At 40.5% G+C, this 15,386-nt stretch overlaps 2 protein-coding genes across 3 annotated transcripts in view; one reads left to right on the top strand and one right to left on the bottom strand.

Annotated features, from left to right (window-relative positions):
• The window catches only part of LOC145766822 (uncharacterized), a 38,711-nt gene extending 26,236 nt beyond the window's left edge, over positions 1 to 12,475 (top strand). The window contains exons 22-34 of the mRNA XM_082578527.1: positions 621 to 767; positions 1,238 to 1,275; positions 1,940 to 2,024; positions 2,526 to 4,435; positions 4,776 to 4,927; positions 5,765 to 5,871; positions 6,967 to 7,104; positions 7,428 to 7,532; positions 7,909 to 8,029; positions 9,194 to 9,391; positions 10,041 to 10,129; positions 10,624 to 10,741; positions 11,568 to 12,475. Of these exons, the coding sequence (XP_082434653.1) occupies positions 621 to 767; positions 1,238 to 1,275; positions 1,940 to 2,024; positions 2,526 to 4,435; positions 4,776 to 4,927; positions 5,765 to 5,871; positions 6,967 to 7,104; positions 7,428 to 7,532; positions 7,909 to 8,029; positions 9,194 to 9,391; positions 10,041 to 10,129; positions 10,624 to 10,741; positions 11,568 to 11,861 (3,502 nt within the window). The 3' untranslated portion in view covers positions 11,862 to 12,475. The remainder of the gene's footprint in view (positions 1 to 620; positions 768 to 1,237; positions 1,276 to 1,939; positions 2,025 to 2,525; positions 4,436 to 4,775; positions 4,928 to 5,764; positions 5,872 to 6,966; positions 7,105 to 7,427; positions 7,533 to 7,908; positions 8,030 to 9,193; positions 9,392 to 10,040; positions 10,130 to 10,623; positions 10,742 to 11,567) is intronic.
• Positions 1 to 15,386, bottom strand: part of LOC145767356 (uncharacterized) — a 114,243-nt gene that overhangs the window by 13,064 nt on the left and 85,793 nt on the right. The gene's annotated exons all lie outside the window — the stretch shown is intronic.

Below are 15,386 nucleotides of genomic sequence, written 5' to 3'. Positions count from 1 at the left end.
GCACGTTAAGGACTGCTCTCCATCCAGCGGCATCTGATAGATGGAATAATTCCCCGGCAACAAGACTTCAACCACCGGAAACTTCACTCTGTCAATCTTGGTGACCGGGCCTGCGTCAGTGATTCAAAGCCTCTACAAGTATACGAAACTGGCAGGATTAAGCTCTGCAAGAAGCTTTTCCTGCCCGAGGATAAAGATTCAATCAATCAAGTACCTTAACCAGATATAGTTGATTGACAGCTTGTACTGCCTATAGTTGATTCAAGGACGTTGGCACACAGATCATATCGTGACATTTCAATACTTAGTAAAATACACGTAAAATGAATTTAACTTGTTTGAATAAGGAAATGAATAAAGCAAAATGGCGAGGGTTGACAACATTTAACTATTGAATCAATCTATTCATCACCTAATAACATTTGCTTTTGTATATTACTGTATATTCGCAAACAAAATCAAATTTTATTTCAAAAATCCATACCAAGAGTCTCAATTTCCTTTAGTAGACTAGAGGCTAGTAACAGAATTTATTAGTGTTTTTTGATCTATGAAAACGATGAGGGAAACATGTCTAATGTAGCGGCGACATAATTTCACCAAAGGATTTGCATTGACAGTACGAAGGCCGAACTGAACGAGCACGGACACCGTCATCATTCTCCTCTTCCTGTTTATTGCATATTTTGTCCGTTATGGTTCTCTTCCATCTCAATCTGCAGACAACACATTGCGATTGCTCACGACCGGTCTGCTTCGACTTCCAGGTTCGTGTCATTACTTCCATTTTTCTTGATTATGCATCACGTGTGTTCAGTAAAAACACTTATGCAATAGATTGAGCTTTGATTGTTAGCAATCATTTTACTTCACAGCTTAGTTCATGACATTATAGTTTCAACAACAATCTGCTAAAGTAAAATCTGAGCCTCAGATAGTTTCATTGGCCAACAAACCGTATAAACTAAATATTGTAGAGTGTAGAACTGCAGAATAGACTTTTAGATGTGGTTAACTTCTGAAAGGAGGCGGGCGCCAGCTATTTCACACATCAGCAACAAATATGAATTAAACTTCTGGGTTGAATTCCGGTATTAATTATTTTGATAGATTGCAAGTTTATGTATTATATTTTTGTTCATATGATTAACCAAAGATAACCCAATAACCAATTAACAATGATGTCGAGTTATTACGTGCAGTTTCAATTGACAATAACCTCAAAAATTGTCAACAGAACTTCCTCCAGTCAAAGCAAAGCTTCCACTAATAACCGTGAGTGTGTCTTAGTTATGCTGTGTTTTGTTCTTGGTTACTTGTTTTCAAATATGCGTGTAACATGTCACTTCATTTGTTATGTAATGTCTTTATCACTTGTCATGGACTTGCTACATTCTGAAAGTCACTGCCGCCGGTATTATAAGCAACAGTGAGGGCCTCCGCTTGTACTTAAACCCCACTGTACCTGAAAAATCTGCTTGACTTGCTGTGGTTTCTCATTCAAGTAGATTTGATTTACCTGTTTCAGCCCCCTTGATAAGGTCAGTCGTGCGGACTGACGAAACGTCGGTAATAAAAGCTAGGTATCAGCTTTAGCATCAGGAGGTTACCTATAGTCACCTAGTAGCCTATAGTCACCAGAAGAACGCAAGTTACTTTAATTAGATTTGATTTGCTAACATATTTAAAAATTCAGCTAGAAAAAAGGGTTGCCGTTTTTATTTAAATCGATGTATAAAGTGACAACTTTTTTCTATCCTTTTGAAAGATTTCCATTTCTTATTGTTGAAAGATTTCCACAACCAGGTTATATTATCCTCCGGCTTTTTTTGTACTCAACTGCACCCTCGTTGAAATCTTTGTAAACGTTGAAAACATATCTTGCGATACAACCAGCGCAATGTAAAAACAAGCATTATTGTTTTGTTTATATTTCTAGCACCAGGTCAATCCACATCTGTTGCCAGAACCCCACAAAGCTACCAAGGCACATTTGAACAGTTCATTCAGCGTCACAGCGCACAGTAAGTGTCAGCCTCATGATTTAATATCTCCCAGAACAGAGGCGTTACGAAATGTATCATTACCTGTTTTTTCATTCAAAGTTTAACCCTTAAAACCGGACTTACGTGAAATGTTTGCAAATGTTCGGTACAGTAGTAGGCTATCATATTGAGATTCAAAATGTGAAACATTCCTCTGTTTCTGTTTTTGTTTGTCGTGTTCAGGCTTTCACCCGGTGGTTGAAGATTTAGATTAAGTGGACGAGAAGGCAAGGAAGCCAATCTTCGTGTCCACCTTCAGACATGCCTTTAAGTGTCCTGCCACAGACACAGCCGCATGCTCTTGAGCGGTGTCGAACCGGCGCCCTCTCGATTGCCGTTCCAGGGTTCTCACTACTCGGCTATGCAGCCGACTCTGTTTCTATGTTTTCGACTGCATTTGATTCAGGTTGATATATGTTAAAATCTCTTTATGTCTACTATGATTGATGCAGATTGTTTTTGATGTTTTTTGTATTTTAGGGCGATTCATGGAAAGTTACAAGATTCACCTGACCACAACCAGCAACCAATTACGTCACTTTCTGACAGCGCGCCGCTAGTGGTTGAGCCATCGGAAGACGCGATAAAAGATGACGACCAAGAATCACTCCCTTTGGCCGTTTCTTTGTCGCCGAACTCGACTAACAATCTTCAACCAATCATTTGTTCCTCTTCTGCAAAGCCGGAGGAAATTTCACAGCTCTTTTCTGGATCACCACCGCCAGTTAATGACAGTTGTGAATCTACGACTGTTGCCAATTGCCAAGAAGCTCTTTCTGAGGAACCGACATCACAAAGCTCAGTTGTCCAGTTGAGTACTGTCGTAACCAGTCCAATCCGGTTTGAAGCAGAACCAGTATCCCTTCCATTAAGTGTAACATCACAACCGCACAGTGACGTAAACGATAAAGGTGTGTTGCAAAGTAGAGTTAAAACCGGTCTAAACCAGTCTGAAGCAGAACCAACAAGCAGTTTATCAACTATAACGTCACAATCATCCCCTTCTTGTGATGAAAAGGCACCTGTCCACAGCGTATTACCAAATAATGGCTCAAGTGAAAAGAGACTCAATGATGTTATAGATATCACGACTAGTGATGAAACCACAGAAACCGAGGACACGCGGCAGCATAATGGCACTGACAACGTTACATGTCTTCCAGCTGTTTCAAAGCTTTCAGATGATGATTGCTGGTCCAGTCATGCAGAATCGGTTTCATTGGCTAATCCACTTCAAACACACAGCAACTCTGTCAACCCCGATCCTGCAGCCATAATCTCAATTCACAAAGTCGCCATCACGAAGTCTTGTGCCGTTGTGCAGCCGACTTTCCGCAACACAACTCCCATAGCGAAGACGACAGGCGTCGATGTGCGCGACTTGGCCCGTATCGCTGGCCAAACTAAAGCTATCACCGATCTGGTATCCTCTTCTAGTTCTCATCGTCATGCTCTTGTCAACGTTGTTTCAACATCTGATAAGATCGTATCAACTGTGCTGCCCATCTCAGCACATACCTTACCATTGTCGCATAACGTCTCGTCTGGTTTACGCACATCGGTTCCTAGTGCTGCGAAACTTTGCTCTATCTCCATATCTTCGTTGCCAAGAGTACAGCAAACTGCAACTGTTTTACTGAACAAAACGCCTCCGGTCACAAGTTCTGATGCTCTTTCAGCGCCATCTGTTGGTGGTGTTACCACTTTACCAAAGAAATTAGTGCTACCAAACGGCCCACTCAGTGCTAATCAAATTGCGCGAAACTTGCCGACTGCAGTACCCACTATTATCACTCCGAGGCCATCGCGCTCTCGTGTGGCCTCCTTCGACCATCGGCCTGGTGCGGCCCCACTTGTAGTGACAGGACTCAACCGACAGCTCATCAAGTCCTCTTCCTCTCAATCTGTGTCTTCTACAGACCGGGTGGTCACCAGTAATTGTGCAACAGTGAAAAAAACAGTTCCGCCCCCTCCTGTTTTTGTGACTGTCTGTCCTCCTGTGACGTCAGTATCAACTCCATCAAGATCTTCCTCTGCTCCTGCTCCAAGTATCCATGTAAATATTCAGGTTCCGGTCTTGACTTCCGATCTTTCAAGCGTGCAGAAGACACAGGAGATGGGCAGTAGGATCCATCCCTCCTTTGCACGCTCCTCTCTTCCAGCTCTTCGCAAACCTTCGTTTCATCTTCTCCCTATCCACCAGCTCCCAATACCGATATCCTCCAGCATCACACGTAAGCCAGACGTGCTCCCAAGTGTAAAAAACTTGTCAAATCCGATCTCTTCTCTCTATGCTGTGGACAACAAGCATGATTCTTTGTTGAACCGACAATTGTCACCTGTTGCTGATGTTGAGAATAAGAAGACGAAGTTACCAGAGTTTTCAAAAGGTAATTGTATTAGATGATTAATGTAACAATTATATGATTAATTAAGCATGGTGCAAAAGAAACTAAACAGAGATCGACGTCGAACAATATAATCTGGTACAGAACAGTCGATACTGATGACTTCGCACGAATGTCAAATGATCGCCAACGTCTGCATCAGATCAGGATTACAATATCATCACATGATTAATGCAACAATGTGACATCACAGGATGTCAGATTATATTGGCTGAGAAATTCATTTTGATTGCAGTGTATGTTATATTTCATCATTAAACACATTTTGGTTGCGTTGAAGTGGTGTATTTCAATGTGGTGATTTAATATTTATTTGCGGCAGTCATAAGGAAAGTTGTGCATGATCCTATCCCACCTGCGCAAAGGAAGAAAAGGAAATTGTTCATCGACTTGGACAATCTCAACTACACTGACCTCAGCGTCGTCGAATGCGATTACTGCGGCAACATGTATTCCAACTTCTACGACTACCAGGTACCACCTTCCATCGCATGTAGTTGAATGAAGAGCAGTGGTTCTTAACTTTTTGGTAGTCATAGTTGTTTTGAAAGAGTTAAAGCCTGCAGAGATTGAGTATGTCTTTGCACAGGCCAATTCAATGAATCCATAGAAAGCCACTAGCTGTTTTTTACTGCACCTGCATTTGATTTCATGAGAAACTGCAATTCTGATTATTGGACAATAATTTGATCTGAATTATATTCCGAGTTGCATACTGCTCTGCAGTATGTAACTTCATAATATTAGTTTGTATGTTATTCGCTCTGAGGATGCGCATTGTCATGGTGCGCGAAACGTCAGTGAAGCAATAAATCAACCTGTTTGTCGTTGCTTTCACTTTCATCAGATGAACTAGTGCTAGAAACAATAATTTGATCACCCAGCGACATCTAAACGTAATAAGTCAAACCAGCTGTCTCGCTGGTGTTTGCTTGTTTAGCGGTTTGAACTCCTTCTCAGGACTAGCGTTGAGAGCGTCTTGTATTGCAATCAACTACCGACTTTTTGAAGAAGTTCTTGTCCTAACGCAATTCGCTCAGCCTGCAGGGTGGTGGGTTTATCCCCCGAGAGCAGAGTGCTCAGCGGTTGCGAACGACGTCGGGAAATTATCTAAACCCATTCCTCTGCTGAGTGCCGTGCAGGAATGAAGGTTTCGTATCATTTGTAAAAGGTCTTTGGTATGACCTGGTGGGGAATCGAACTCACATCTACCGACCCAAAGGCGGGCACTTAAACCACCCGGCCTCTGTGCCTTGACGCTGTTGAATATTCTTCGACCTTTTTGGTCTAACTGACTTGTTTTTCCCATAGGCTCATATGTTGAAAGACCATTCGCTATTTTTGTGCGGCCATGCGAACTGCAACGCCGTCTATGGAAGCGAAGAAATGTTGTTCCACCATTACCACGAAGATCACAGGTATGATATAATGACAACGGATTACAAAGCAATTTCTATTGATAGTTCTAACGTGAAGTCACTTTGATGACCCTGTATCTATACCCAGTCAGCAAATCAGTCCTTTTTTATGTCGTTTCAACATCTGGAGACGGTATAAAATTAAAATTTTCACTGGCTGGGTTAAAATTCTTCTGTCTACTTCAGGGGTGACGAACCTTTTTGCGGTCGCGGGCCACTTTGTCAATTGCACATGAGTTATCCGGCCACACAACTTTTTAATCGTAACCTACTATGAAATCTTTTAGAAGCGACTCAAGATATTATTCATGAAAAGTAACAAACGGAAGATGAAAGTAATAAAACCCACACAGTTGAAATTATCTTACGCGGAATCGAAACATACAACAGTAAAAAATAAAAACAAATCAACTTGAGCAAAAAGGATAGAGTAACAGCACTTGCACTGATTATAAAGACAGTTTAATTTTCGAAGCGTTTGCTTTCATATGAGTATGATTTCTTTTTTTTTGGCTTTATCCTTTTTACTCAACTTGACTAAATGTTTCGACCATTATGCTCCGAAACTACAAATCAGATAATGAAATTTCTTTTTCAAACAACAAACAAAAGCCCATGCAAATCATACAGCTGAAGCTATCTAATGCAGCATTGAAGCATAAAATATTAAAAAATAACATTGAAGCATTAAATTTTTTTGCTTAGTGGCACTTTTGGAAATTTTTTTTTGCTTGATTAAGCGTTCAATATTAGGTCGAACAGACGATGTGGCAACTCTCAACTGCATACTAAGATTTTCATCTGTCAGCCTCGACCTGTAACGACTTTTTGTAAAGTGCATTTTAGAAGTGAAGGCATAAAACAGCTTTAAGATGTCTTTTGTCTTTAATGCATGAGCGATTGTCAAATTGTTTTGCGGGCCGCACAAAATTCTTTGACGGGCCGCATGAGGCCCGCGCGCCGCAGGTTCGTCACCTCTGGTCTACTTGAATTGATTACAATGAAGATTACAATTGCAGCTGAGTTTGTAGCTGAAAGATTCTTCGCTTTTCAAAAGCTTCCATTGCCTTGCCAGGTCCAAACATCTTGTTTCAGGTTAACAAAGCCTCGTGAGAGTGATGACATCAGCGTGACGTCAAGCGATGACGACACTGACCATCGTGAAAATCAGGACGTTCATGACGCAAGAAGCCTGACAATGGCCAAAAATGTATGGAATAAGAGCATTCCAATGTGAGTGTGATTTGCACTTTATTTCCGGCACTGTATGCACAGCAGTCCACATTCGGGACGGGACTGTATGCACAGCATTCTACATACGGGACTGTATGGACACTATGCTGTGAACAGCCAAACAATTTCAAAGGTGTTTATTTTAACCTAAATTGACAGCAGGTCATAAAACTGACAGATCGTTCTTTATTTTACCCACTTTGTTTGTTTCAAACCAATCAGTTATGTCATAAATCAATGGAAAAAAAACTTCATTTAAATGATTGGAAATGCAAAATTACGTATTTTCGATGTACTTTGATCTTCAGTAAATTTGTTTGCAGCATTCCGGCAAAAGAACGCTTTCTGCTCTTCGCCAAAATTAAGGAACTCTCCACCGATCAGTTGCTGCAGATCCTGTTTCAAGAAGTTCAAGCATTCACATCCAGGTAGGCAGAATTACATCACCGACGAAGATAGCGGGCTTTGCATTTCTGTAGTTTTAAATATCTAGTTGAGGCTTGAAAGGATGACAGCCGCAGAAATCTGGCCTTCCAAGATTTGAACACCGTATCTTCTTTAACGTTCACATCTGTTTTTTATGGCACATCTTACTTACATCATGAAGATCTTAGAAAAAAGTTACCACCATCGACAGTGCAGTCTGGGAGCCTACCTCTAACTAGGGGCCCACTCCTGCTAGACGAAGAAGCTTCCTCTTTATCCCAAAAACATTAGGGCCATCAATTCAATTAAAAATATTATCAATGGAGATCCCTACCCATGTAGAGCTTCTTCCTTGGCCTCTCACTAAATTCTTTTCAGGTGCAGAGTATTTCGGTCTCAGAATGATGAGGAGTGGCTGCGCTGTCCTATCCACGGTGGCCCAGTACTAGGAGACAAGAAGGCCTTGTATTTCCACATGTTGGAGCATCGTCTATCTCAGGTTCTTTGCACATAACTAATTACTCAGGACAATTTCTAATAAGCTTTAGTTGTAAAACAAGACTTAATGTCTTTGAAAATTGCGTTATTGCTTCCCAATGCTTAAATTTATCCCTGCAAAGTGCTAAGATTACCTCGCGGGCTCATAAGACCCATAGACGTACAATGTGTTAGCTTTTCCCACGTTTGCTGGAAAACTGATAACTCTAAAAGGTTGTCTGGTACTAAAGACACTTTCTCAAATGGGTGATCTGCCTAACACTCGGAAGCAACCTCTAAGTAAATATCAATAGTTTTAATATAGACTATATTATAGTTAGACTATACCAAAGACCATTTTTTGTAGTCTTTGGTATGAAACTGTTGATGTTTGTTTCAACAACCCACTGCGTTCGAAGCGTAAGATCGTTGGTCTGCCACGGGGTACTGCAAAATAGTTTTCGCTTTTGTAGGGTGCGTAGGCTTAAAAAGGTTGGGAACCACTGGCCTGAGCCTAATGGTCACAAGGTTTCGGCTTCAGATTAACAACAACTATTGAATTGTTTTCTCAGTTTTCCAACATATTCCTGGATAACATTTATTAAGCGATATGCGAAGTAACGTTCCGTGATTTGCACCGTTTTGTCTTCATTCTATCTGCGCCAATACACCGCCAAGTTTATGAGCAATTAACTCTATGTGTTGCTCAAGGAAGCTGGCCATGGTTTATTCAAGAGATAAAATACTAACCCTTCCGATATGCATCACATCACTTTCCGATATGCATCACTCTCACCGCACTTCAACCCATATCCTATGCAGTCAGTTTAAAGTTGAACTGACGACGCAAAAAGAGGATTCCTAGCATACCGGCTGATAGGAGTCTAGTTTTTTAGTTAATAAATGATTAGCTGGATTCTTGATTATCACTGGATTTTTTATTATCACTCAGATTAATCCAAACAGCGCAATTGAACACATTGTCACCCTATACCGTAAACCCATTTCCTTTATGCTTAGATCGTAGTAAGATTTTTTTTATTAGGTTTTTTGGTATGACCCTGCAGGGTATCAAACCCAGGTTTACCGATTAAGAGGCGGACATTCTAATCACTATGCCACCCGTATGCATGAGACTATTCAGCAAGGACAAGTGAAAATTTCCCATAAATATTTTCCATCTCAGATCATCGATTGGCTGAGAACAAGACTAAAAAGAAACAGCGACCGTTTGCAGCGTCTCAAGCAAGATGATCACGACGTCCCGAAAGAAAGCTTGCATTCACATGATGTCTCCCATGGTGATGATGATACATGTCACCAACAATCAAATGATCAAGAATGCCTTCACGATGACAACTCACTCAACCCTATCGGTGATAAGGTACTATTTTTATGATGTTTCAATTCTTTCTTAACCTTGGCTTTCTATCGTTATAGCAGATTGATGTTTTTTCCTTACTGCAGAGTGAAATTTGCAGTGCCTACTTTTGACCTTACCGTTTCTCAAAATTCTTTTTGGCCTATCTGCAGTATGTTAAATCTGAGTTTGTGATCAAATGTCGACTCCTGTAGCAAACTCATGAAGATGCACAACTTTAACAGACGGTCTGATAATGCGTTAATGTTAATGTTATTAAGTTAATGCGTTAATCAGACTCTAATTTTCATCGAACGAAATTGCAGATGAAAGTTTCTTTGATGCAGTTGTACCTTTTGGGTGAGATAATGAGCTGGAAAATCTGAAACGGACTTGGCTTTTCTAGTAGCGGACTGTTTCTGAAGTCTTGCGGGCTTCATTTTGTACCTTTTTATCTTTTTGTCATCGGCGTTTACTCCACTCAAGTAACAGTGTCTGGACCGTAACTGGAAGTATCTGCATGCAACATACAGATCAAGATCCCGGTTAAGAATGCCTAATCAACACAGTTTATAACGTCAGAATCTAAGCAAGCTATTGCTGTCAGACAACGTGATTCCCCGCTGTGTAGACGTAACTCTTCTACCTCTTAACTCCTAAATTCAACTTGCAGAAGACGGTTCATTCCGATGCTTCCATCGAGACAAAAGCAACAAGGAAAATTTACAAATGTCGGTTTCGGAACTGCAAGAAGCGCATCAGGTAAGATGAACACTTTGGTTGGTTTGATTTTGTATCTTTAGTCCTTGGTCTGACCTTTGAGGGCTTATTCCTGGCAGTTTTGCATGCTTGGATAGCCTTAGCAGGGTGAAATTTCCGATAGTTGTTGCTGTGTTCTTGTCCTACTAAGTGCCGCTGAATGGAGAGCAGCCTGAAATACGTTGCGCACACCCCGAGAGTCGAACCAGCTCGGTGCTAAACCCATGGCTAAACCATTGAGCCTGCGAGGCGAAATATTATATTTATATGTTTTTTCATGTTGCATCCAATTATTATTGTAGTACTGTATTAAGTATTGTACCGATACTGCGATCGGTAAAGTGCTTTGGAGCGTTATCGAAAACCAGGGATTAAGGCTTCGTTGAAGCAAATGTAAAAAAGGCTTCGTTGGAATAGAATGTAAAAAAACATATTTTACAACATTGATTCAATGTAAAATAATATTTCCAATCTAGACTTGACTCATTGTTTTTCAGGGGAGAATCCAACTTTCGTCGACACATGTTCGATCACTCCCGCGCAGACAGGATAGCCTGGTACGAACAGGGGGGAGAGGTATGGTCACTATTTCGAGGGACTGTCCCTCTTTCGAGAGTGAGTTGTGACAGAATTACTTTGCTTTTGTTTGACGTCATCTCGTTTTGCTACTGGATGTCGTTCTCATTACCGATGGCTAACTTACATTTTTCTACTTTTTGATTTTTTCTTAGTTTTATACACAACACTTGTAACGGCCCATTGACTGCACTGTAGTCACTGCGGTATCGATGCAAATTACGTCACTTTAACAAAGCTATAACAAGCAACTTGATGTATCTAGTTTCAACGATAGATTGGCATGGGTTTTCAAACGGTTTGCTCGTTTAACCTTTGCCGAACACTCATCCCTGCCGGCACTTTTAAATCAGAACTAGCACATTTACTATGCAATCACTTTGTCTTGTCGGCTGCATAGCCGAGTGGTGAGAACCCTTGAGCGGCAATCGAAAGGGCGCCGGTTCGATCACTCCCGCGCAGACAGGATAGCCTGGTACGAACAGGGGGGAGAGGCCGCTCGCGAGCATGCGGCTGTGTCTGTGGCAGGACACTTAAAGGCACGCCTGAAGGTGTACACGAAGATTGGCTTCCTTGCCTTCCCGTCCACTTAATCTAAATCTTCAGCTACCAGGTGTAAGCCTGGATACGACAAACAAAAAAAAAACTTTATTTTAACATACTTTCGGGACAGATTTTGCTTTTTGTACCACAGACAGGCAAGACGCAACAATACAGCAGGGTTGAGCATTATAACAGTATATTTCACATATGTACAAATAGTTTTAACAGTCGAACGTTTTCAGCTTAACTTAACTTGATTGGTTAGCTGTGTTTTGAAGGTGCAGCATTATTCAAAGTTCTGATTTATTTCTTTACGTTCTAGTGTTCTGTTTCATCATCTGCTGAACCTGAAGCGAGACGCATGAGTGAACCCACCGTCACATCGCCCAGAACATCTCCAGCTCTTCCACCCCAGTTTTCACCGAAACAATCTCTAACTGTGACTATCCATGATGTGCTGCGGACACCAAGCAAAGATTTTGAGGAAAACAATGTAATTAGGGCAGGAATTCCACCTTCAGTCCTCAAACTACCCCCTACAGGTTCACCAATTAGTCCCATGGTTCTCCTGAAGAAACTGACCCCTCCGCAAGGGGTCCACGTCGAGAGGGAATGACGTTTGTGTATTTTGTGAACCATTGACCCCGCGAACTAATCGAGTTAGGGCATATCACTGCCCCTCAATGAACAAAAACATGTCGTGGAACAAAACTATTTGTGTCTTTTTATCGTGTATGCCGTCAAGGTGCGAATGATTGTGGTAAGGTTGGATACGAAGACACTTTCCTAAAACATTTCATTTGGATTGCTTTGTGGCAAACTTGTCTGCGGGTAACGAAATTTTGTTTGGTGCTAATCACTAACAACAACCCTTTAAAAATTGTGCCGATTTACAATCATACTGTTCATGTAGCTTACGTTATTTTAAGGTTTGTTGAAGTTGAGAGCTGATCTTGATTTCACTAAAAAGCAAGCATGCAGTTTTCAGAAATTACTTTCGTTTATCACCGCATAATCTCACGCACACAACGAGTGATAAAGCAGTATAAAGGCCGGGTTTCATTTCTGTTTATATTTTTCATTGCCGTAGTTGTGATTTTTCGTTTATTTGATTATGTTTGATTTTAGTGGCTACTTTAACTCAGTAAGAAGTGTCTTGGCAAACCTCATTTGACTCAAGCGAGGTACCTAGATTTTGAAATGTTGTAAATACACCTCTTTTCTACGCAGTTTGCTGTGTTGCACCGAAAGAGTGGCAGTGGCTAACAGGGTGAACAGAAAGTCTTTGGATCAACTTATAAATGATTTATTAGAAAATAAATAACATGTCCGCCCCGTTAGCTCAATGGTTACGCGCCCGGCTCAAGATCACGCGGCCCTGGTTCGACTCTCGGGGTGTGCGCTTGAGCAACGCATTCAGGACTGCTCTCCATTCAGCGGCACCTAGTAAATGGAACAATTCCCTGGCAACAACACTTCAACAATCGGAAAAACTTCAATCTGCCATTCTCGATAACCGGCCCAGCGTTAAAAGCGTCTACAAGAAGGCTTTGTCAGTCCGAGGATAAAGATTCAAAAAAACAACCATTTCATTAAAAATGTATCATAATGAGAGCTTACAATAGCCTACTAGGAATAAGTTTTTATTTTCGATATGGCCGCTCTTCACTTGAATAACTCAATTGTTTGTCGGAAGTTTTCGACCGAGCCACGTAGCTCATCTTGGGGTAGTTTGGTCCGTTCCCGCAGGAGTGATTGATTGAACAGTTATTAATCGCTGTATGAATACAAATAGGTTAGTCGAGTGAATATTGTGGTGGATTAAGGTTGGCAAGGGTCTTTACCAAAGCCCAGTCAGCCTTGCCCACATTTGCAATGGATCAGAGTCGAAATATCTTTTTTCTGACTTTGATAGTCCTGATGTTTTCAGGTTGAAGGTTTTCAATATTTTTTCACCACATGATAATTTTTATAATGCAACCCTGATTGTAAGTAGTTTCTTATAAATTTCATGGAAACCAAACATGTAAATTTTGAAACTTAATGTCAAATAACATTGTAACATTATTGCATATGAGTCTTTGCTACATTATTTTTGTCATTGAATTTTTTTGTCACATATCCATGATTGTTGCTTGCATATCCTTTGTCCTAACTACTTAGAAAGTATTTTAAGCAGTAGGCCTACTTAGTTAGTTTGTACCTATTATGCCTTAACACATAACCATGGGTGCAAATAGTTCAAATATCGCATTTTCACTTCTTCACGTTATACCATAGCTTTCAAACTAAAACGTCATTTTTTATTATTATCAGCTTATGTAGTTAAAATAGAGACAAAAGTTGCATTAGAGCATATATAAACATGGACCTTCTGGAAATTTTAAGCCAAAAACCAACATTCTAGCTTAACCGGTTTCCAAGTTATGAGATTTTCATGAAATTTGACCCTCGGATGACCTTTAAAAATTATGGGCCACCTGGGTGTAGGTGGCACAAACCCAAAACCTTCTCAGAAGTTGGTTTTAGGTCCATACGCCACTTTTGGTTAATCTGATATTTTGATTTGAAAAAAAAAATTTTTTCACTCCACCCTACTATCTATACTCTATTATAATGGAAAAATAACAACACTAGACACTTGTTTTATGAATTCATTGTCAACAAATTATAGATAAACAGCTATGTAGATTAAGGCATTTGATATGTTTTGGATTGCACTGTCAAAGCAATTAACAATGCTGTTCCATAGACTAAGCCAATACGAAATACATGGCCCAATCCACCTACCCCACCCCAGGTATGCCAAATGTAGCATAGTATTCTGTAAGCCTATTATAGTGAGAAAGAAATGGATAAAGTTTAAACTAAAACCATACTGGGATATAATGAAGACGTCTGGGATATCAATGGCCATGGGGGTTTGGGGGTAACAACCTCCCCTTTGGCACACGTGTGACGTCACGATATTGAGAATGATGCTTTCAGTCTTTTTATGCTTGGGAATGATGCTTTCAGTCTAAAAAAGACTTGCCTAATTTTAAACAAAACTGCATTAAAAGAGCGAGTTTTGGAAATACCAAACATTCAAACATCTCAGCCAGGAATTAGCAACAAGAAAACATAGAGACTTAGCTTTATTTCCGAAAAATGCCGAAGAAAACAAGATCTTATCCTTTTGCTATGCCACCTGACAGCACCATTTTACAGGAATATTCATACCCACATCTTTGTTGAAAATTCTCTCAGAATGCACCAAATTCAAAGTAATTTTTCAAAAATTTCCGAGGGAGGTCTCCCAGACCCCTGCCGCTGGGTGCCGTTGACTGCCCGCCGGTCGTCAAACCCCCCCTTTCAAAAATCCTGGCTACGCTACTGTCAATGCCCCCCCCCCCCCCCCTTTGAGAAAATCCTGCGTACGCCAGTGGTGATTTAATGCTTTACGTGCAAAAATGTTTTGTTAAAAGCACCCTAAATTAAATCATAAAAGTTGGTTATTCTCTTGTCAGGGGGGCATAGTGTAGCAAAAGCATGGTTGAGAAAAACCTGGGCTTTTTTCAAAAAGCCCAACCCGCTAGGTTTTTTTTAAAAGCCCGGGTATTTTTGGGCTTTTTTTTGTTTTTTAAAAACTATTTGAAAACGGTAGTTTAACGCTTATTTCACTTCAAAATGAATTTCGGAGCTGGAGTGAATACTGTCGGAGCAGGAGCGCAACCGGAGTAAAAAAAAAGGTGACTTCGTTCACCACTGCTAGGCATGTGGTGAATGCAAAAGTTAATGAAGAAAGAAAGGTCAGGTGATTAATTTGATTATGTTTTAACAAGATGTTATGTTTGAGGCTTGGTAGAGAGCTTGACTTGTTGTACCAGATAACGTACGTATAACACTCAGTAACGTTAACGTATTTAACATTTTATATTTAAACACACACTAAAAAAAACAACTACTAAATACAACGTTTTCGACACCACATAGTGTCCTCATCAGAAATAACTGTAGGCTACATCTAAGAGAAATAAAATAAGTAAGTGAATTTGAAAATTTTACATTAAAGCTGTACAAGCGACACCTTTCAACAGCACCATCAACAACTGACACACGAATTCAATGCAGGATAGGCTACACGAATTGGCGAGGGACA

This window comes from Aplidium turbinatum, chromosome 3 (assembly GCF_918807975.1).
Source record: "Aplidium turbinatum chromosome 3, kaAplTurb1.1, whole genome shotgun sequence".
NCBI classification, from domain to species: domain Eukaryota; kingdom Metazoa; phylum Chordata; class Ascidiacea; order Aplousobranchia; family Polyclinidae; genus Aplidium; species Aplidium turbinatum.
The sequence above is the reverse complement of the archived record's forward strand: the minus strand, read 5'-3'. Positions and strand labels throughout refer to the sequence as shown.